General features: G+C 40.8%; 1 protein-coding gene across 2 annotated transcripts in view; it reads left to right on the plus strand.

Moving 5' to 3' along the window:
- CRH (corticotropin releasing hormone) overlaps window positions 1-20,646 on the plus strand; it is a 189,697-nt gene extending 169,051 nt beyond the window's left edge. Inside the window, exons 8-10 of one of the 2 annotated variants that reach the window (XM_082719166.1) lie at window positions 18,824-19,127; window positions 19,856-20,464; window positions 20,577-20,646. In XM_082719166.1, coding sequence (XP_082575292.1) covers window positions 19,870-20,460 — 591 coding nt within the window. In that variant the 5' untranslated portion in view covers window positions 18,824-19,127; window positions 19,856-19,869 and the 3' untranslated portion in view covers window positions 20,461-20,464; window positions 20,577-20,646. Of the gene's footprint in view, window positions 1-18,823; window positions 19,128-19,855; window positions 20,474-20,576 lie in introns of those variants that run through there. The other variant, XM_082719167.1, reaches the window with a different exon arrangement.
- The last annotated feature ends 659 nt before the right edge of the window (window positions 20,647-21,305 follow it).

Raw genomic sequence — 21,305 nt, forward strand, 5'->3', positions numbered from 1 at the left:
AGAAAAGCATGAAGCGGGGGATGAAAGAAGACTAGGACCCACATGGATCCTGGTCTGGGCTAGGGTGCTTTCCAGGGGGTTCTGCTGACCCTGGCTGGTTCCTGGCTGAAGGAGGCCTTAGGAAATTTCAAAGAAGACACATCTGGACCAGAACACATACAAAATCAGATCTGAGCTCGGTTCTCACCATTTAGCTCTAAGTCCCGGGCTGAGGAGGGAACATAGAACCTCAAGGAATTGCACTTCTAAAGGGCAGGGGTCTCACTTGCTTACAAGTGTGAAAGGTGATATTTTTCAATTTATGCATTTATGGAAATGGCTTTTTCCACCCTAATCCTTGATTTTTAGTTGTATGGAATTCAAGGTTGATAATCATTTTAACTCAGAATCTTGAAGGCCTTGGCTCCACTGTGTTCTTAGATCCAATATAGCTGATGAGAGATCTGATGCTGGTAAGAGGTTTTTGGGTGTTTTGTTTTGTTTTGTTTTTAAGATTTTATTTATTTATTTGACAGACAGAGATCACAAGTAGGCAGAGAGGCAGGCAGAGAGAGATGAAGGGAAGCCAGCTTCCCGCTGAGCAGACAGCCTGACGCAGGGCTCAATCGCAGAACCCTGGGATCATGACCTGAGCGGAAGGCAGAAGCTTTAAACCACTGAGCCACCCAGGCGCCCCAAGAGTTTTTGTTTTTTATAAGTATCTTTTAAATTTCTCTTTTTCCTGCTGAAGCTTCTTAGTACCTTCTCTTTATTACTGAAATACTGAACTTCTATAACGCTGAGCCTGGATGTGTATATGTATATATGCCTGTATGTGACTTAGGTAGCTCCATTGTCTTGGGCACTTGATTGGCATCTTAATTTGTACACTCAAATCTTTGACTCTTGGAAATCCTTTGTGATATCTCGTTGATGATTTCTTCCTCTTTGTTTTCTCTCTGTGTCACTCCGTTGATTTGATGTGAGGCTTCCTGGGCTGATCTTCTCTATATCTTACCTTTTCTTGGTTTTTCACTGCTCTGTGTTCTACTACCTGGTGATTTTATTAGATTTTATCCACAATTTATTTGAATTTCAGAGTCACATTTTCATTTTATAATAGTTTGTCCTCATTAGCTTTTTGTGTTTTGTTGATACAATAATATTTTTTCTCTTTCTAGGAATAATAATTAAAGAGTTTTTAAAAGTTAAACTGTGTTTTTTTTCTAAAGTATGCCTGTTCCTTTCAGAGTAACATATTCTGCTTGTTTATCTTGGTCTCTCTTATGTTGAAGAATTTCTTCAAAAGTCCAATGATATTTGGGTATTCCATCATATTTAAGAACCAGACAATAAGTTGATCTTGAGGGTGTGTGTGTGTGTGTGTGTGTGTGTGTGTGTAAGGGGGGAACGGGAGTGGCCAATGCTTGCAGGTTGGCAGTTCCCTTTAATGTGATGTGGGGAAGTAGGCAATAGTCCTGGCAACCCATAGCTGTCAGGTTGGAGGTCTTTTCTCCGTGAGTATTCCACTGCTTTGGAAAAGAATTCTCTTGTTACTTGCGAAGTGGGTGTATTAGTTTTCTAGGGCTGTCATAACAAAATACCATGGACCACGTGGCTTAAACAACAGGAATTTATTTTCTTACAGTTCTGGAGGCTGCAAGTCCAAGATCATGATGTTGGCAGGTTTGGTTTTTCCTGAGGCCTCTCTATTTTGCCAACATCTGGTCATCTTCTCACTGTGTTCCCTTATGGCCTTTCTTCTGAGTATGTGTGTGCTTGGTGTCCCTTCCTCTTCTTATAAATACAGCAGGCCTACTGGATTAGGACCCACCCTATTGATCCCCTTTTAAGTTAATTACCTCTTCTTTAGGGCCCTATCTCCAAAGACGTTCACAGTCTGAGGTACTGAAGGTTAGGACTTCAACATACGAATTTTGGAAGGTTACTTTTTAGTCCATAACAGTAGGTAGATCGATATCTGTCAGTCTGCCAATAAGGAGAGGGTTTAAAATTACAAAATCAACCGTTGGGTCAAGAGCAGGATTTCTTAACTGGCACTTTTGACATCTTGGGCTGCATAATTCTTTGTTGTGAGACCTGTCCTATGTGTGGAAGGATGGTTAGCAGCATCCCTGGCTTCTACCCACCAGATGCCAGTTGTGACAACCAAAGGTATCTTCAGACATTGACAAATATCCTTGGGGAGTAGGGCAGTTAAGAACCAATCTGTGGCTTTCCCTATTACAGGAAGCCTTAGGACAGAATACAGATGAGTATGGATGGTCAATGCACTATATTTTATTAAAAAAAAACACTCTCCTACTTCACCACTCAATTATAAATGAGGTAACTGAGACTCTGAGAGAAGAGGTAATTTGCACACAGTTGCATCTAACAATAGTAAAGAGACATGATTGGAATCCAGTTCAGTTGGCTCCCAATCCAGTGCCCTTTCCATGAACCCAATTCTGCTGCTTCAGCATGATTTACTAGTAAACACACTGCCATTCTCTTTAGAGAGATTTCCTCTCTTTAAAGGAAAATGTCCCCAGCAAATTGGATCCTTTAAAATAATAAATTCTAGTCACAGCAAAAGCTTTGGGGAGGAACCCTTTTGAATTTTTTAAAAAAGAAGTTAAACTCTGATCTCAGTAAGAAACTCTTTTAAACTGGTGGGGTTGAGAGTTACTGTGGTTACTGTGTTCTATTCTCTATAAAGTGATTACAGGTAAAACATTAATTTCATTCACTCACTTATTTATTCTTTAAGTTATTTCTCCAAACTCTCTCGCTGAGGACAGGCTTTGCAGTGTGTGTGTGTATGTGTATGTTTGTGTGTCTTCACGTACACACTCAATACCTGCCTGTGTTTGTATATTATAGGTGTGTGTGATGTCTCTGCAGTTCTGTGTGTCATGTGTATGTGTGCATACACATTAAGCACACTAAATTTGGGTTTGCTCCAAAAAGAATAAGCAGAATTTTGTGGGAATAGTCCAGAGTACTGCACTATTACCCAATGATTCATATAAGAACTGCACATGATTATTCAGTGTTACTGATTTTCATCCTTTGCATCCATGAAGCACTCTGAGATCTCTTCTAACACCTTGACAGTTGGTGATTTGACCCCCAACCCCCATCACCCAATTTGGGCTGACAGTACTGGCAGTCCGTTACCTGGAGGGCTCCTGCTGCCCATCAAAGTCAGCTCTGATGAGGCTTTCAAAACACACACATGTCAGGTGTGAGAAACCTGCATCAGTGGGCTCAGACCCTCTAATCTTATTCCCAGGAGGGGGCCAAGAACTCTGCCCACTGAAGCTTATGACCTTGACCAGCTGAAGGCACTGAATCCTGGGCTGGGGAGCAGAAAGGATGCTATGGACTGTGAGTCTCCAGGGATCCAAGAAAGGGACAGATGTTTGGAGACCAGTCTGAAGGGGAAAATAGAGGCTGGGAAGAAGGAAGGCAGAGTTCAGTCATTCTTTGTTTACCATGCTGGCTAATTTGTTTCATTTCTTCAAATATAAATTCTGTGATAGACTCCTCCCTTTTCCTTTCCCATGTCTCCCACAGGGCCCAGAAGAAGGTGTCTGAATACAGGTTGGTTAATATATGTATCCTCTTCTCTGTTTTCAGTAGTACTTACAATGGGGATTTCATTCATTCATGTATTCAGCAAATATTTATTGAGCACTGCTTTGTGTCAAGCATTGTCTTAACTTTGGGTTACAACAATGAACAAAACAGACAAAAATCCCTGCCTTTTGGAGAGACAACAAATAGATTAAAAAATGAAGGTAGAATGTGAGCACTAAGGAAGACAAATAGAAAGGGGGTTTTCAAGTATGTGGGAAGGACGGGTTAAAATTTTAGATAGGGTGGTCCAAGAGGGCCTCAGTGATGATGTGTGTGAAGACCTGAAAGATCTCCTTGGTGAAAAGAGGAGAGGTACTTTCGATCATTTGATAGTTTAGATCATTTAGTAGACTAAGCACATCACTTACAAAGTGGGTGTTTAGTTTGGTTGGTTTTGTGCAACATCTTCACCTCTCAGAGAATTGATGTTCTCTTGCTTCTTTCTTGGCTAGCCCCTGAACCTGTGCCCTGGGTTCCACCTTTCCCATCTCCTTGAGGTGCCTTTACTCGTCAGTATGGAACTCAACTTGCTGTAGGCTCAGGTTGAAACTTGCTTTAGGGTCTTCCTTCTTGGTAAACAATTGAACAAACAAACAAATGATTAAATGCCCTTTCTGAACATTATATCTACCTCTATCTACAACTTTATCTTTCTCTTTTTTACAGCAAAACTTTCTGGGAAAAATGGTCCTGATTTACTGTCTTAACTTCTACTTCTCAACTGATTGTTCGATGGCTTTCCTCCAAACCATTGAAATTCTGCTCATAGGGTCATGCAGATTATAAAACCAGTTGCTCAGCCTCAAACCACCTTTCTGGGTTCTGCTTTGGGATCCTGGGACCAGCAGTCTGCAAACTCCATTTCTCCTTTATTTTCTGGTTTCCACTGGGTCTTCCTGAGAGGGGACACTAGAGGGACTCTGGTAGGCAGAAGGAGGTGGGAAAGGTTTGTTCTTCCCCATTTGCATGTGCTTTGGTCAGCATCTCTCCAGTAATATGCCCACACTCCATGTGGAGTCCAGTCTCCTGCTTCTGCCAGCACCCCCAGAGCCAGAGTCATGCCCTTCTCCACAGAGATCCCAGCCCCTCCTCTCCTGGGTCCATCTTTCAAGCTTCCCTGAGTCCCAGCTCTCTGAGTCTCCAGAGGTGTCAGTACCACTGGACAGCACTCCCTTCTTAGAGACCAGAGCCTAGCTCCGTGGGGCTTCTCCTCCAAGGAGCTGGATTCCAGTGGCCCCCGCTTCTGCCTTTTGTTTCCCTAGCCCTAGAGGAGGTGGTTTCTTCCTACAGTTAAAATCTCTGTGCTTTCTCAGTGTTCCCTTTTGCTTTTTCAAGCCCTTTGACCCCTGGATTTGGCTGCCAAACCAAATGGATCTCTCTTGATCTTTTTATCATGGCAGTTCTGTACAGCATTCTATTTTTCTGACTGCTCTCTCTTTCAAGAGCTCTTTTCTCTTTTGCCTCATGAGACCATGGTTTCTTGGTTCTCCTCCTCACTCTTGAACTGCCCCTCCTCAGTCTCTTCCATGGTCTCCAGCTACCCTTTAACCTGCTAAGCCACCCAGGCGCCCCTCCAGCTACCCTTTAAATCTTGACTGTCCTCAGCTCCCTCACTAGCTTCTCTTCTCATCCCACTCCCTAGACCATTCAGAGCAATGGCTTCGGCCTCTTGTTAAGGATTCCAGTTCTCTAGCCCTGCTCAGACTTCTCTCCAGAGCTCACGTTCCTATTTACAACTGCTGGTTAGATGTTTCTATCTGAATATTCCCCAGATTCTTTAGTCTCAGTATTTCCCAAATAAATCTTGCCATCTTTTTAAACCAAACCAATCTCCTGCTATGTTCACCAACGGCCCCATCACCCAAGCCAGAATGATGAGATCCATTTGGATTTCTTCCTCTGCCTTACATCCTGCCTTTACTTGCACTTAACATCTCTTGAGGCTGTGACTTCCCTCTCCTGCTCCTGCCATAGTTCAGATAATGGGAGCTAACACTTACAGAGCGCTTAATGTGTTTAGAACCCATACTAAGGTCTTTTTATACAACTCATTTAGTCCTCATAGCAATAACTGTATGAAGTAGGTGCTACTATTATCCCCATTTTACAGATGAAGAAACTGAGGTACAGAAAATTTATATGACCTATCCAGTCACACAGAAGGTGGGCTCTTAACCATGCTATTTGATAGCCTCTCAAGCACCTTGGATGAACACCTAGCTTGCCTGAATCAATTTCCTTCTGTGGAGCTCTTCCAGAATCTTTCCCCACCCACAGAATGCTTACTATAGATGTTGTTCACATATCTTCCTTGATGGGCAGTAAATACTTCAAGGGCAACAGGTATTTTACTTGTTCATTTTTATCTCCAGCATCTAACATGGGGGCTGGGACATAGTCGAAGCTCAGTAAAAATTTGGAGACTAGCAAGAATTTTAGTGCTCTCTGGCTAGGTGAATTCAGTGGTTAGAGCCTGAATTGGGGTCTTGCTGTGGGCATATGTATATCAGCTGAGGAACACACCCCCAGTACCGTCACAGAAACAGAAGTCACCAGGATCAGGTTGAATTTGGCAAGGTGATCTTGGTTGCCTAACAGTTCCTAGGATAATATAAGAAAACTTTGGCAAAACAGTGTGACCTGCTCTAGGCTTTGAGAATCCTACGAAATGGTGGGGAAATAAGAAACAAAGCTCACGGCAAAGGCAGCATGCTAATCAGCTCTGTGTGTCTTGTCTCATGTTGCAAGAAAAAAGAATCATGCAAATGTTGTATAATTGTTTGTCTTCATTATGTGAGCTTGTTCCTCACTTCATTATGCACAGAATTTGCAAGTTGCTTTCTGCCTTCCTCCCATTTCAAATAGCTGATTTGAAATTTTAGGAAAGGTACATATTAATTAGCAGGCCTCCACATAGCAAATATTAATTTAGAAACTGGTGTGAAGCATAAACATCAATGTAACATCCGTTATAGAATGAGAAACCACATAAATATTTTCAAGGCCCAGAGATTTGGGGAGGTTGGAATCTATTTTGAAGATCTGGATAAGCATATTTTTTCGTAGATGATCCCCGTTGCTCCTAGGAATGATCGCAAATGATAGATGGGATTGTTCATCATAGTTTATATAGAAGAGGTGTGAGAATTAAAATTAAGAAAAACCGAGAGCAAACAGCAAATAACTATGGATAATACCTAGGTAAGTTTGCAGGGATGTTCCCAGCAAGGCCAGATAGTGTTCTTTTGAGTGACATGAACACAAGTAACGTGGTATTCCTTATAATCACACCTTGTGGTTAGTGCTGAGGAAGGAGACAAACTGGACGCATGGGGTAAATATGGGGCCTGTTCCTTCGAAATCATCTAACCCCTCCCTAACCCTCCCCAGAGCTCCTGGGAGGCCTGAGTGAGAAAGAGGAGAAGAAGAGAACAGAGGAGCTCCTTGGGGATCCCAGCACACCTCCATGTATCAGCTGGGATATATCAGCCAAGTTACTTTCACATTCTGAGCCTCTGGTTCTTCATTTATAGACTGTAGATAATAACATCTACTTCTTAGCAGAGTTCCAGTGAGAGGAGAAATAAGGAAGGTGAAGGCTTCTGGAAGAAGCAAAAACAAGGGAAGCCATTATTACAATTTCCTTGACCAAAATGGAAGTTGCTGCAGTGTCCCAAAGTTCCTAGAGGAGAAGTCTCTGTGGCTAGTTCCCGAGAACCTGCTCAGCCCCTTTCAGGGCATCCTTCCAGCAGAAGATTTCTGATAAAATCCCAGCAGATAGAAACATGGGTTGACATATTTGTATTTCATTAAAACCTCAAAGCCCCAATTTTCTGTCACTGCTTATGTTCATTTTTATGTTTATTCTTGGCCCAAAGAAGATGCTCATTGTCAGAGAGAGTTGACTTGATTTCAGAGGCCTTGCCATTACTTTGGGGATGCTACTGAGACTTGCGTAGACATAAGGGCCCTGCTTTGAGCCATCCTCTACCTGATGCTCCCAATCCCATCCTGACCAGTCTCACCACCCTGGCACTGTACCAGGAAGGCCACCTGTGTATATGGCAATGGAGTCTCGGTGGCACCATGCTGCAAGATCAGGAGCCACCCCCACAATTAGACATAGAAATGGGAGCAGGATGAACATGGCAGCTCTTCTTCAGAAATCAAAATGATCCAGCTTCAGGAAATTTAGTAAAAAGACTAAGCTTTCCCATCTTCTCTCACGAAAAGCCCTAGGAAAAGTTCAAGCGCCTAGAAAAGCCACTGAAGGAACCAAATAAATATATTTATGCATTTTCTAAATTTAGACTAGTGGAGAGACTTACTGTTTATAAGTACTTGAAAGGTGTAAACATTAAGAAGGTAACAAGAAGCTGAAGGGCTGCACAAGAAACTGTATCTCAGAATATTTGATGGAACGGGATGAACATGAAATTATCAAGGGAATGAGATTTGGAAGAGGCTTGGTAGTCCAAGGCTGGCCTCCTGGAAAGCTGTGAAGGCAACTGTACCTGTGCTGTCCCTACCTCGTCCCTCTGACTGAATAAAGGAGCGGGGGTATCTGTCTGGAGATTACTTCAGGGAAACAGATGAGTAAAGGAGATTTAAAAAAAATTATGATGAATGATTATTTTCTGTTGCCTGGCCTTAGGCCAGAGACTAAGAATGAACAATAGTGAGGTCATCCAAGAATGTTTAGGGTACGGAGAAAATAAATGAAACATTAGCCAACTTGATGTGAGTGGTCATCCACTCACATGACCCAGTCAGAGACAATGACAGACAAGTCTGTAGCAGCCTGTGGGTCAATGAAGGTGCTCCCATTAGGAAGTGAGGGACTTAATGATCTTGGAATAGAAAAGAGATGTATATATTCTTGTATTTTATTTTTTGTTTTTTGTTTTTTTTTTAAGATTTTATTTATTTATTTGACAGAGACAGATCACAATTAGGCAGAGAGGCAGGCAGAGAGAGAGAGGAGGAAGCAAGCTCCCTGCTGAGCAGAGAGCCTGATGCGGGACTCGATCCCAGGACCCTGAGATCATGACCTGAGCCGAAGGCAGCGGCTTAACCCACTGAGCCACCCAGGTGCCTATGTATTTTATTTTTTATTAGGAATGTTAATTGTTGTTTTTAATGCCTCCTTATAATGTAAAATTCCCCTTTGAGTACACCTACTTTCAATTAAATAGATAATGATCAGGCTAAGAACAGAAGTTTCAACACAAAAATAATCCTTAAGTGAGCAGGCATCTACCAAACAGGATGACACCAGCTAAACAGATATTTCTCAACTCAAAATTATGCTATTCCTAAGTAAAAATGTATCTTTGAGAAGACAAGACAGAAACTGAAATGCATATTGCTCAGTGAAAAAAGTCAGTCGGTAAAGGCCACATGCTGTATGATTCCAACTTTATGTCATACTGACAAAGGCAAAACTACAAGGACAGTACAAAGATCAGGGTTTGGAGGAAGGGAGGGGGAGGAAGGCATGGATAGATGGAGCACAGGGGGATGTCCAGGGCTATGAAATGATTCTGTGTGATACTGTAATGGTGGATACATGACATGATGCATTTGTCAAAAGTCACAGAATATACAACACAAAGACTGAACCCTAAAGCAAACAATGGACTTTATTGGTAATAGTATATCAATATTGGCTCATCAGTTGTAACAAATGTAGCATACCAGTGCAAGACATTAGTAATAATGACAACAATAGGGGAAAACCAAGGTGGAGAGAAAGAGTATGTGAGAATTCCTTGTACTTTCTGCTCAGTATTTCTGTAAACCAAAACTTCTCTTAAGAAAGTAAAATCTAGGGGTGCCTGGATGGCTCAGTGGGTTGGGCCTCTGCCTTCGGCTAAGGTCATGATCTCAGGGTCCTGGGCTCAGCCCCTGCATCAGGCTGTCTGCTCAGCAGGAGCCTGCTTCCCCCCCTCTCTCTGCCTGCCTCTCTGCCTGCTTGTGATCTCCATCTGTCAAATAAATAAATAAAATCTTTAAAAAAAAAAAAAGTAAAACCTATTAATTATTTTTTTTTTCTTAAATCATCTGGGTGGCTGAAAAACCTCTGGTATTAGAAAATCTCAGTGATTACATTTATTTTATTTAATTAATAAGCATTAAGCTTAATAAATATTGAACTGCTGCTAGGCTCTGAGGAACTGAGATTAAATAGAATCACCGCCTTCAGCTGTAACAACAACCATGTCTTTAGCTGACCACAATAATACCTAATATTTATTGATTGCTTCTTATAGTCTAGGCCCTGAATTCCCTATCTCATTTAATCCCATAACCCTACAGGGGATAAATAAAGAAAACAACATTTTATATTGGCTTGACAAATAAGGAAATAAGTTTGGAAAATTTAAATAACTTGTCTAAGGTCACCCGCCTAGGAAATAATAGAGTCAAAATGATATTGCAGTAATTGGACAACTGCCATTCAGAAGTCTAGTGCATCCCCACAGGAACAGGGAACCAGTTAACATTCTTTATTCTATTTGTAAGGCTGCTTTGAAGAGCTTTGTTCTTACTGAAAACTTCAAGTAAAGATATTAGAACAAATTCCATTATAAATAGGAATCAGATATGGTTCTGCGTCAAAAAGCTGAGTAACTTTTTTTACAGAAGAAATTTATCAGATTATGTAATTTTATTTCTCTATATAAATTTGAAAAATCCTTTATTGCAATTATTGTTGCTGTGAAGAGTACATTAGCACAAGTCAGAACTTCACAGCTATTGAGAATTAAACTACAAGGAAAACAAGTTGGAAAAATGAGGTGAGGCTCAAATATGTATCTATATTTAACTTTATATGAATAGGAGCATTAAACTTCACTGCTGCTTGAGGCCATTAAAATCTTTTTCATTATCCTGGGAACACTGTTGGTCAGATCACTTCTAAAATTCATGGGAGAGAGAACAGTGACTGTGGCAAATGAGACAGATCCTTTCTTTCCCACATATAGGTTTCGTATAACCATCCTTTCAAGGGTTTGTTGACTCATAATTGTGAGACCACCTCGAATTAACATAGTCCTTCTCTTAAGCAGAACAATCTACTAGTCAGAACTAGTACTAGTAGTACTAGTAGAACAATCTAGTAGTCAGTCTAAACACCAGTAAATACCATGTGTAAGCAGTGTACCAGGAGTTACGGGCTACAGAATGGGAAGTAATCTTGCCAAGAGCTAGAAAACAGAAAACACACAACACACACACACACGAAAATAACTGTAGATTTCCTAATGAAAGCTAACATCACATTTCCCACAGGTGAATGACAGAAGCCTTGGAGATGAAAAGAGCTTGTAGCAAGGTTCAGAAAAAGTCTACACCTACAACCAGGAACAACGTCTTTGAAATCCACAGCTCCTAAATATTGACTGCTAATTGCTCTGTCCACCTTTACAGGCCTCACTGTATCCTCTCTCTTGAGTCACCTAATTTTTTTTAGTGAAAAACCTAGTATCACCCATTGCAATCAGTTTTGTCTAGGACACTTCTTCCTTTTCATACCCAAAGAAGGTCCTCCTTTGCAAGGTGGGCTCACAGATTTTGACTGAGTTAAATTACCATAGAGATCATCTTCTTCTCCTCACGAGGAGGTATGCATTAGACCTGATCATTTATGGGTGGTGAGGAAGAGTTCTACAACTCTTTCCCATGTGACCCTTTCCAGGGCAGATAATCCTGAGAAGCATTGGAATAGATACCCTCTCTTGAAACCTTCTCTTCAAGGGTAAAAAGTGTCATCCTTAAAGTTTTTCCCAGGAGTCGTAGAAGATGACTCAGTAGTTCTAGTCATGTACTTTAATATGGATGCCAAAGAATAAAGCTGGACTCTCCATGAAATGCCTTGACTTATTATATCTCCCGATTAGTCCCACAGTATACTTGCTTTGTGGTCAAATAAGTGGGAAATGCTGAAGACTTGAATATTTACAGTGCAGGAAAAATATTTTAAAGTACTAGAAACTTTTGCAGTAAAAAATGTGTTTAACTTTTCTTTATATCCCCCCCCCTCTGTTATTTTCCCTTTGTAACACCAGTAACATTCCTAGGAGAGCTCTTTGAGAAATCTTTCTTTAAAGTCGAGAAATGTTCATGAATATAAATACCTATGCAGGATGCTTGGTCGATGACCAACTATTGTAAGATGATTAGTTGCTGCAAATTGCCCTTCATGACACAAAGTTCACACACATCTTCTCACTGCCCTCCATCCATTATCTGGAGCCTAAAACAGAAAATTCAATGTATTATGATGTAAATAGAAAGGTCAGTCATGTCTATCAAGGCAAGGGCTTTTTAGAGAAGCAGAAACGTGCCCCTTTTCTGTAGCTCTGAGTCATCTCCCTAGAGTTAGTTACTTCCTAACTTTTGGAAAAAATAAAGGGACAGATAATAAAATCCTTACCATTTTCTAAGGAAAGGAGATGAGACACCTAGTGATTTCTGGATGCTGAGAGAATTATTGACTGATGGGGAACTGAAAGGAAGCCCTACCCCTTCACTAAACAGGAGTGTGGCAATCATAGGAGACCCTGCGATTGTCTTATACAGCTCTTGGCATCACTGGCATGTGATGTTCTTGCTACAGAGGCCCAGTTGTAATGACCAAAAGACCATAGGTTGTTTATCTGCATCCTGTTCCTCCAGTCTCCTAACAATCTACTTCTCTCTATTCAGAAGTCTTTCCAAAATACATGGTTGTTTACCTTCCCTCCTTCTGAGATCCCATTAAAATGACAGTATAAACCCCAAATGATAAAGAGAATAGGATGAGGACCATAAGCAGATAAGAGGCTTTAACAAACTTCTGAAATAACAGAGAAGATGAAGTGGTAGCTGAGGAAACAAGGCAGAGGATGCAGCTATAATGGGTCTGCAAAGGAGTAGCCCAAGAAGGAAAACAGAGAAGATGGAGTATCTTATGTAAGAGGTATAGAAGTCTTTGCAGAAGCCACACAAAGGAGCAGGCAGCTGAGGAAGAATCCCACCTGCAGAACTTAGGAGGGGCTCAGGACTTAGAAACTCCAAGTATTGCCAAAGGCAGGAAGGAGAAAAGGGGTGAAAATAGGGAGCATACTTGAAGGTCTATATATGGAAGAGTTAATCCCTCTACCAATCTTTCCTTCTTTGTGAGAACACTGAACATTCAAATATCTACCTGTTAGGCAAAAAGGCAAAGAAATAAACATTTGTGAAGTATGTTGTGATTGGCTGAATTACATCCCCCCAACATTCATATGTTGAAGTTCTTACCACCACCACTCCCCACCCCTGTACCTCAAAATGTGACTATATTTGGAGATAAGGCCTTTAAAGAGGTAATTAAAGTAAAATGAGGTTATATGGATGGGCCTTCATCCAGTATAAGAGGTGTCCTTGTAAGAAGATGAGATTAAGACATATACGCAGATGAAAGACCATGTGAAGTCACAGGAAGAAGATGGCCATCTGCAAGACAAGGAAATAGGCCTCAGAAGAAGTCAGCCCTGCTGACACCTTAATCTTGGACTTTTAGCCTCCGGAGATGTGAAAAAATAAATTTCTCTTTAAACCACCCAGTCTATGGCACTTTGTGTTGGCAGTTTTAACAAACTAATACATAAATTTTCCTCAATTGAAGTTGAATAGTGTCACAGTAAAGTTTTCTATAATTTAACACTGATGGATATCACATCCCACAGTATTGACTGTTTTGCTGTCTTTCTAATCACCCTAAATGGAAGGCTGCTTGATAACAAGGTCCTTGTTCTTCATAGATAGCTCCCAGCTAGCTTTGTGTCACCTAATTCTTAAATGTGAGAGAACCACCATTTATACAAAGGTTACCTTAAGGGATTTAAGGGAAGTCTCCAACATAAAATAGAGAAGCCAAAGTAAATAAAATTTTTTTTAATGACCATAGATGGAATAGATGATTTAGAGAAAGAAGACTAATTTTCCTAGTTAATATTCTTAAAGAAATTTGACAAGAGATTATACTGTAAAGCAAAAATAAGGGCTATGAAGAAAGGATGGAGAAAGAATAAAAGGCCTGGAAATTGAATATATGGCTATAAAATAAAACTAACTGAGGAGTTGGAGGATATTTAGGAGTCCTCCCAAAAAGTAGAAAACAAAACAAAAAAAAGAGTCTTAAAAAGAGAGAATATAATGAACAGAGAGGACCAACAGGGAAGGTACATCTTACAATGAAAGTCCCAGAAAGAAAGAACAGAAAATGGAAAAAAAAAAACATAAAAATAATACAGGAAATTTTTAAACACTTAAAGAACAAGAATCCCCAAATTCAAATAGATAAATGAAAAAAGACCGAATATCATTGTGAAATTTCAGAATATCAGCAACAAAGAGAAAATACGAAAATCTTCAAGTGTGAATGAGAGGGAAAAGGGTCCTACATAGAAATGAGAATCAGAATAAATTGGATTTTTTTTATCAGCAACATTGGATGATAAAACACAGGGAACCATACTTTCAAAGTCCTACGGGAAGATTGTGTTCAACCTGGAATTATGTACCTTGCTAAAGTATCATTGAAAGCAATTATATGAATAAAATAAAATCATTTTCAGAAATGCAAGAAGTCAGAAAATCTACTTACCATACATCCTTTCTTAGAAAGCTAACTGTGGATGTGCTCCAGCAAAATTCACTCAGAAATCAGGAAGAAATAAATCATGTGGTTCTAGATAATGAATTTAATTGAGAATTGAATTTTGTGCACCAGATTTAGAAAGTAACCAGTCTAAAGCAGGATGTCATAGTGCTCAAGGGGAGGGGTCTTAAATAGAAGGGGAGGCTTGATAAGATTGTCATGATAGAAAATAGGGAGGGGGACAAAATTAAGAGAGTAATTCTAGGAAAAATCAGGCTGTTGAATATGAAAAAAAGATGATTTGGTAAAACAAAAACAAGAAAGGAGATATAATCAGAGTCTATGACTTTGTTATGCAGCAAACAACTTTTACATAGTCAATGGTTAAAAACCTGTATTACTGTTTGACTTTTAGATCAATCTATAATCAAAACACTGAAGACTTAACTACGATTATAAAAAGATTAACACTGACAACCTAGAAGTAAAAGTACAGAGGAGAGAGCCTGGGAGATTAAGATGCAGGAGGCTGAAAAACTGAAGTGATACTAATATTCTCGTTACCATCTGGAAGTTAAGAGATATTATTTATATTTGAAAGATCAGAAAATGATTCTGTAGATGTAGTACCTAAAGGTACAAGGACAAGGTGTAGAAGAAAAATTACAAAGCAGGTCATTAGTATGGTGATCTAAAATGAGGAATGTATAGAAATTGTGGTACATCTCCTTCAGTCAATAAAATGGATGTTATTTAGATATAGGAAATTACTTGAGATATTTAAAAAAAAAAGCAGACTGCAAAATTTTATAAAATGTTCATCTAGTTATTTTTTGATCGGTGGCTTATGGGTCATTTTCTATACTTCATTCAACACATTTTCTGTAGTTCATCTATGTAGAAGGTGTGTTGGTTATCTACTGTGTTTTGGCACTGTGCTAGGGCTGTGAGTATTGAATATGGAAGTTTATAAAGACAATCAAGTCTCTGCCACACAGCTTATAGTCCAGAAAGGAAGACATACTTACCAGTAACTATTTAAAAATGTGAACTCTATGATGAAGGACATTCATGATGTTAGGAGAGCACTGAGCACAGATCCTAAGCCTAATTTAGGAATCTGAAAAAGATTCCTTCAACCAATAACTTTTATGTTTTAAATAAGAGAGATTATTTTCTTTTTTAAAGCAGAGATTCAAAATTGGAAGCATATTATTATCTCAATTACATAAATGTATGTGTCAGGAAAAATTCTCAAGGGACAAAAAATATTAACTGAGATTATCTGTCAATTTTGGAATTGAGGAATCTTACATTCTTCTTTATATTTTCCTGATTTTTCCAAATTTCTACAAGGGATAAGTAGCTTTGATAATAGAAGTTATCATTAGTGGTAAAGCAGTTAGGTAGTTGTGCTATTTGAGATCCTTTCCCTAGTCCTACCTATGGAAGCTGAAGGCAGTTACTAACATATCTGAAGCACAAACAGTTACCAAAACATCTGTCTACCCTAGACTTTTTAAAAGACTGTCATTGGAGATGGTAGATTCCTTTCAGTAAATGTTTGCTAACTGGCAAACTTGGACACTGTCTTTGTTTGCCATGAATTTTGCTAATAGTAGCACATGTTAGGATGTTTCTCAAAAGTGCAAGGAGATACAGATGCCAAGGATAAGCCCAGCAGTTCTATTATATCTGATATTTCTTTATTAATTGGGCTACTGTGCCATGTCTTTAAAAATTTAACTATATCCTATAGTATATTTTTACTGAAAAAATGTGGTTTAAAATGTAAAGTAATCACTATTTTTATGCCCATGTTCCTTGGCTTGTGTTTTTAGGTTCTAAAAGCATTTAAATTGGTTCTCCAGTGACTAGTTACTCCTACATGTAGGATCAGATCTATCACTGGTGATTTTTATGGACTTGGACATTCAGTTTACTGCACATATAAGTCCTCTGCATCATATTATTTCTCCAGTCACACATTTATATAATTATTTTGAGAACCACAGAACTCTGTATTGTATCCAAAGATCCCTTTTCTCCAACATGAACTAAGGTGGAAGATCAAACTAATGCATTGTAAATTGGCAATACATTTAAAAGCCTCACATTATAATACAAGATTCAGCTGAAAGGTAAATTGCAGTGTGTACACCCAGAGATTTAAGATGAAGTGCTGGGGCATCAGTATGCTAAGTCAATCTCTGTGGTCTCATGCCTTAGGAGATTTCTTAATAAAAGAAAGTTTAGGATTGGTGTGTGAATGTTTCACTTTATCTAACTTTATCTTCTCATGTCTATTTGTTTGTGTGTTTCCTAGAAAAGGGGGAGGTTCAAAAGGTATTGTTATGTTACAGAAATAGTACAGGCTGCTAGTCAAAAGAACTGGATTCTAATTCTAACTTTATCACTAACTAGGTAAGTCACCAGAGGTTATCTTTGGTTTTCATTTAAACGGAATGATCTCTTCAAGTCAGTGATTTGATGAGATCTTACTTTTGGATTAATCACTGAGTAAGGGCTGTTCTACCCAGTTCCTCCTCCTCTGGGATCCAGGCCTTTTGTCCTCACCCTATACAGAGCAACTCTGTCCCCACCAACTACCTACTCCAGGAAAATTTGACAGCAAGAATTCAACAGTGATGAGGGAGCTATACTAAAACATCCTTCATATGGCCCAAAGGAGAGAGATCTGAAGGGATGTAGGGTTAGTCAGAGTCCAAAATGTATATCTTCTCTGGAGGAACCTCTCAGGACTCATGGATAAGACTCATGGTCTTATCCTTTTCCTAGTTCTTTTTCTGTATCCATTTACCTGAATTTCCAAATCTACTTCTACCTCCAGATTGACCTCTAAGCTGATTCTGCCACTGGGGACAGTAAAGGGGTCATAAAGGAAATTAAACAAAAAGTTAAGTTCCACTCAAAGGGGAAAAAAAGCTCACAGTAACAAAAAACAAGGTTCTGTATGCCCCCATCAACATAAAACACTGCTTCCCTATAGAAGCTCAACCTTTTTCTATAATTCTCATTTTCCATTAACAACCTACGTATTTCCCAGAAGACACGTCTTTGTTCTCTTATGTACATTTCATCTAAAAGTATGTTCCATAGCACAATGATCCAACTATAGGCTGAATTCTCTGGAAACTGCCAGCATTTCTCTTTCTACCTTCCTTTTGTTTGTAAGAGCAGTTGTGGATCAGTATAGACCCAAAATGGGAGTTGAAATATATATTGCATCTTTTATCATGTAGCTACAAAAAAAGCAGCAGGGCTAACCAGAAATGAGCAACAGGAGATTTCTGATAAATAACTCATGGTTATCTAGAAGCTGAATTAAATCACAGACACCAGAATTTGGAATTTCATTTTGAACTGCAAAATTAGAGGTAACGGCCTCCTACTTATATGATAGTGTCATATTTAATTTGAAATTTGAGTATGGTTTTACAAGCTTAGCATTACATTCTGTGGTAGCAGAGAGCATTTATGTATTTATCAGGTTTCCATGCATTTAAATTTGGAAAAAAAAGATGATTAAGAAAAAAACCAACAACAATCTGGGTGTCCCTGTTGGATATTATAATGGATGTTAATAGTATTTAGAAATAAAATGAATGAGATTACCTTTTTATGGGCTCAATATTCATCAGTGAAAAGTGCAGAAGATGAATTCAGCCCTATTATCAGGCAGCTTGAGCCTTTGCCAATATAAAACCGGAAGTTAGAATGAATGCTTCTTTCATTGGGTTTGCATCAGGTAGACCAAATGAAGATTGTATAACTCATACACCGCTCACAAATCCTTTCTCTAATTTGAGAATAAGAAAATCCACTATTAATTTTGGATTCTGACAGGAGAGACAAAGAGGGAGCAGTGAAGTTCTGGGGGAATTTAAAATCTCACTACATTCCCAACTGACCCTAGTTTGGGCCACTTCATTATGGAAAGCAGCTCCTGCCAATCATTTTTTTTTAAACTTGAGCCTCATTTCAAGAGACTTATTGGTCTTGCTTCTGCAGACTCATAATTCCTTTATTTGCTCTTGGGAAGAAAAAGCAGGTAGAGGCTTAAAAGCTAGATATCCCCACAATCCTATCTACTTGTTCATTATTCTTAACCAGGCAGAAAGTTGATGCAACACCTGTCTCTAGCAAAGGATTATTTTCAGATACAGAGGTGTTGCCAGAGACAACTGGTCAGAGAAGTTAGGAGGGAGAGGAAAGAGGAGGATCCAGATCCAACCCTTAGAACTGGTTGCTGCTTTCTCCATAGGACTGTGCATTGATAGACCTCCTGTCCCTCACACTTTCTTTTTCCCCTCCCCTCTCATTCGATGTCCTTCTGACCCCGAATTCGACCTTTCATAGTAAGAGATCAGTATGTTTTCACACTTGGGAAATCTCATTCAAGAATTTTTGTCAATGGACAAGTCATAAGAAGCCCTTCCATTTTAGGGCTCATTGACGTCACCAAGGAGGCGATAAATATCTGTTGATATAATTGGATGTGAGATTCAGTGTTGAGATAGCAAAACTCTGCCCCTCGTTCTCTGGCAGGGCCCTATGATTTATGCAGGAGCAGAGGCAGCACGCAATCGAGCTGTCAAGAGAGCGTCAGCTTATTAGGCAAATGCTGCGTGGTTTCTGAAGAGGGTCGACGCTATAAAATCCCCCTCCAGGCTCTGTTGTGGAGAAACTCAGAGCCCAAGTCTGTTGAGAGACTGAAGAGAAAGATAAGAGGGGAAGAAAAAGAGAGTGAGGACAGAAAGGCGAAGGGAAGAAAACCCCTGAAAAAGCCCCGCAGACGTTCCTCTGCAGAGAGGCGGCAGCGCCCCACTCACCTGCAGAAGCACCTCAGAAGGTAGGGAGCGCTTAGACGGAAACGCGCCTCCAACTTTGCATTGCCTAAACTGCCATGGTGTGCGCGGCGGAGCCGGGTGTCCCTTTGAGAGTATGTGTGTGAGTGTGAGTGTGTGTGCGTGTGTGTGTTTGATGACTGTGCTTCAAGATTCCGGTAGTAGCCGGGATGTGTCAAAAGCAAACTTAGACGGCTGCTACCAATTACTCCTCGCTGGCCTTGTAGACGAGTGCCCGCCATCGATCTCGACCCCCGAGAGAAGGACGCAAGGGCTGGGATGGAGAAAAAGGAGGAGGAGGCAGCAGTTCTCAATTTGGAGGACAACGCTGAAAGATCCGGAGAGGGCGGGGCGGGGGGTGAGATCTAAAATTTGTAGATCTTCTCTAGAGTTCGGGGAATCGGTTTTGGGGATCATTAGAAAGGGGGCTCAGAGACCCTTCGAGGGTCTCGGAAGAAGGGTCACTCCAGCCCGACGAGGGGCTGAGCTTTAGTGCTGAGCCCTGTAGGCATCCCCTTTCCTGAAACCACCCCCCGCCCCAGCTCACTCCAACTCTAGAAGTCCTAGTTCGAGAGCTTCAGCACCGCGGACAGTGCCTGCCTGAACCCCCGAGGCTTGTCTGTGTGTATCCGGTAGAAAGACCCCCAGCGCACCTCCCATTTGAGCTAAACTCTGACCAACTCTTTCTTTCTCTCTTCTCTCATTCCTCTCTCCGCCCACCTCTGCGCCGCAGCGAGCGCCCCTACCATGCGGCTGCCGCTGCTCTTGTCCGCGGGCGTCTTGCTGGTGGCTCTCCTGCCCTGCCCGCCATGCAGGGCCCTCCTCAGCCGGGGGCCCATCCCGGGCGCCCGGCAGGCCCCGCAGCACCCCCAGCCCCTGGATTTCTTCCAGCTGCCGCAGCAACCCCAGCAGCCCCAACAGCCGCAGGCTCGGCCGGTCCTGCTCCGCATGGGGGAGGAATATTTCCTCCGCCTGGGTAACCTCAACAAGAGCCCCGCTGCTCCCCTCTTGCCCGCCTCTTCACCTGTCGCTGGCGGCAGCGGCAGCCGCCTTTCGCCGGACGAGGCGGCTGCCAACTTTTTCCGCGCTTTGCTGCAGCAGCTGCCCCTGCCCCGGCGCCCGCTCGACAGCCCCGCAGGTCCCGCCGAGCGTAGAGACGAGAACGCCTTCGGCAGCCGCCAGGAGACACCGGAGAGGGAGAGGCGATCCGAGGAACCTCCCATCTCGCTGGATCTCACCTTCCACCTCTTACGAGAAGTCTTGGAAATGGCCAGGGCTGAGCAGTTAGCGCAGCAAGCTCACAGCAACAGGAAACTGATGGAGATTATTGGGAAATAAAACGGTGCGTTTGGCCAAAAAGATGCAGCATTTAGCACACACACACACACAAAAAAATTAATAAAGTATCCTGTATCATCGCATTGCTCTAATACCATTTGTTTATTTTTTTATAGCTTGAAGCCTAGCCGATATACAGCGAGAGAGCCTATACTACTTAATTAGCATGCACAAAGTGTATTCACGTGCAGTAACAGCAACAAAATGTTATTTGTATTGTCTACTCTGAGTTTCCATTTCCAGGTGTCTTTAATGGTGTTTAGAAAGTATAGTCCCAGAAGGAAATGTTTTGAAGCAGACAGAAGTCACCCAATTTATTTTGTTGTGGTCTGAGCCAAAGAGAATGTCATTCTCATGGGTGGGTGAAACAAAATCTGTAAGCTCTTTGAATCAACCTTTCCTTGTAAACGTTTCGGTAATAAAACATCTTTTCAATCCTTGGTCCATTTGGTTGTGTAAGAGAATGTTGAATATTTATATTTTTAATAAAAGCTGCAAAGATAATGGTGACTTTATTTTTCCTTTTCCATGTTCGTAGGAGTAAAGCTCTCAGCTACTGGCTTTCTTCACCCTGACTTCAGCACAAGAGAAAGCAAAACTCCTTGCATTAATTTCCTACTAAAAATGCAAACATACACCAGTGGCTTACACAGATACTGCAATTGCCTCTCTGTACGTCAGATTACACCTCTGAGGTTAAGTTAAAATAATTTGGGAAGTTTCTTCCAACTTTAAGACTTGATAATTCTATGAATAGGAGATCAATTCATAATGGAAATAATAATTAACCCTGATTAACTATAAAATGTTAAATAATTGTAGAGGACAGGGAAAGAGGAAAGGCA

The sequence above is a fragment of the Mustela nivalis genome (assembly GCF_964662115.1).
Source record: "Mustela nivalis genome assembly, chromosome: 2".
NCBI classification, from domain to species: Eukaryota; Metazoa; Chordata; class Mammalia; order Carnivora; family Mustelidae; genus Mustela; species Mustela nivalis.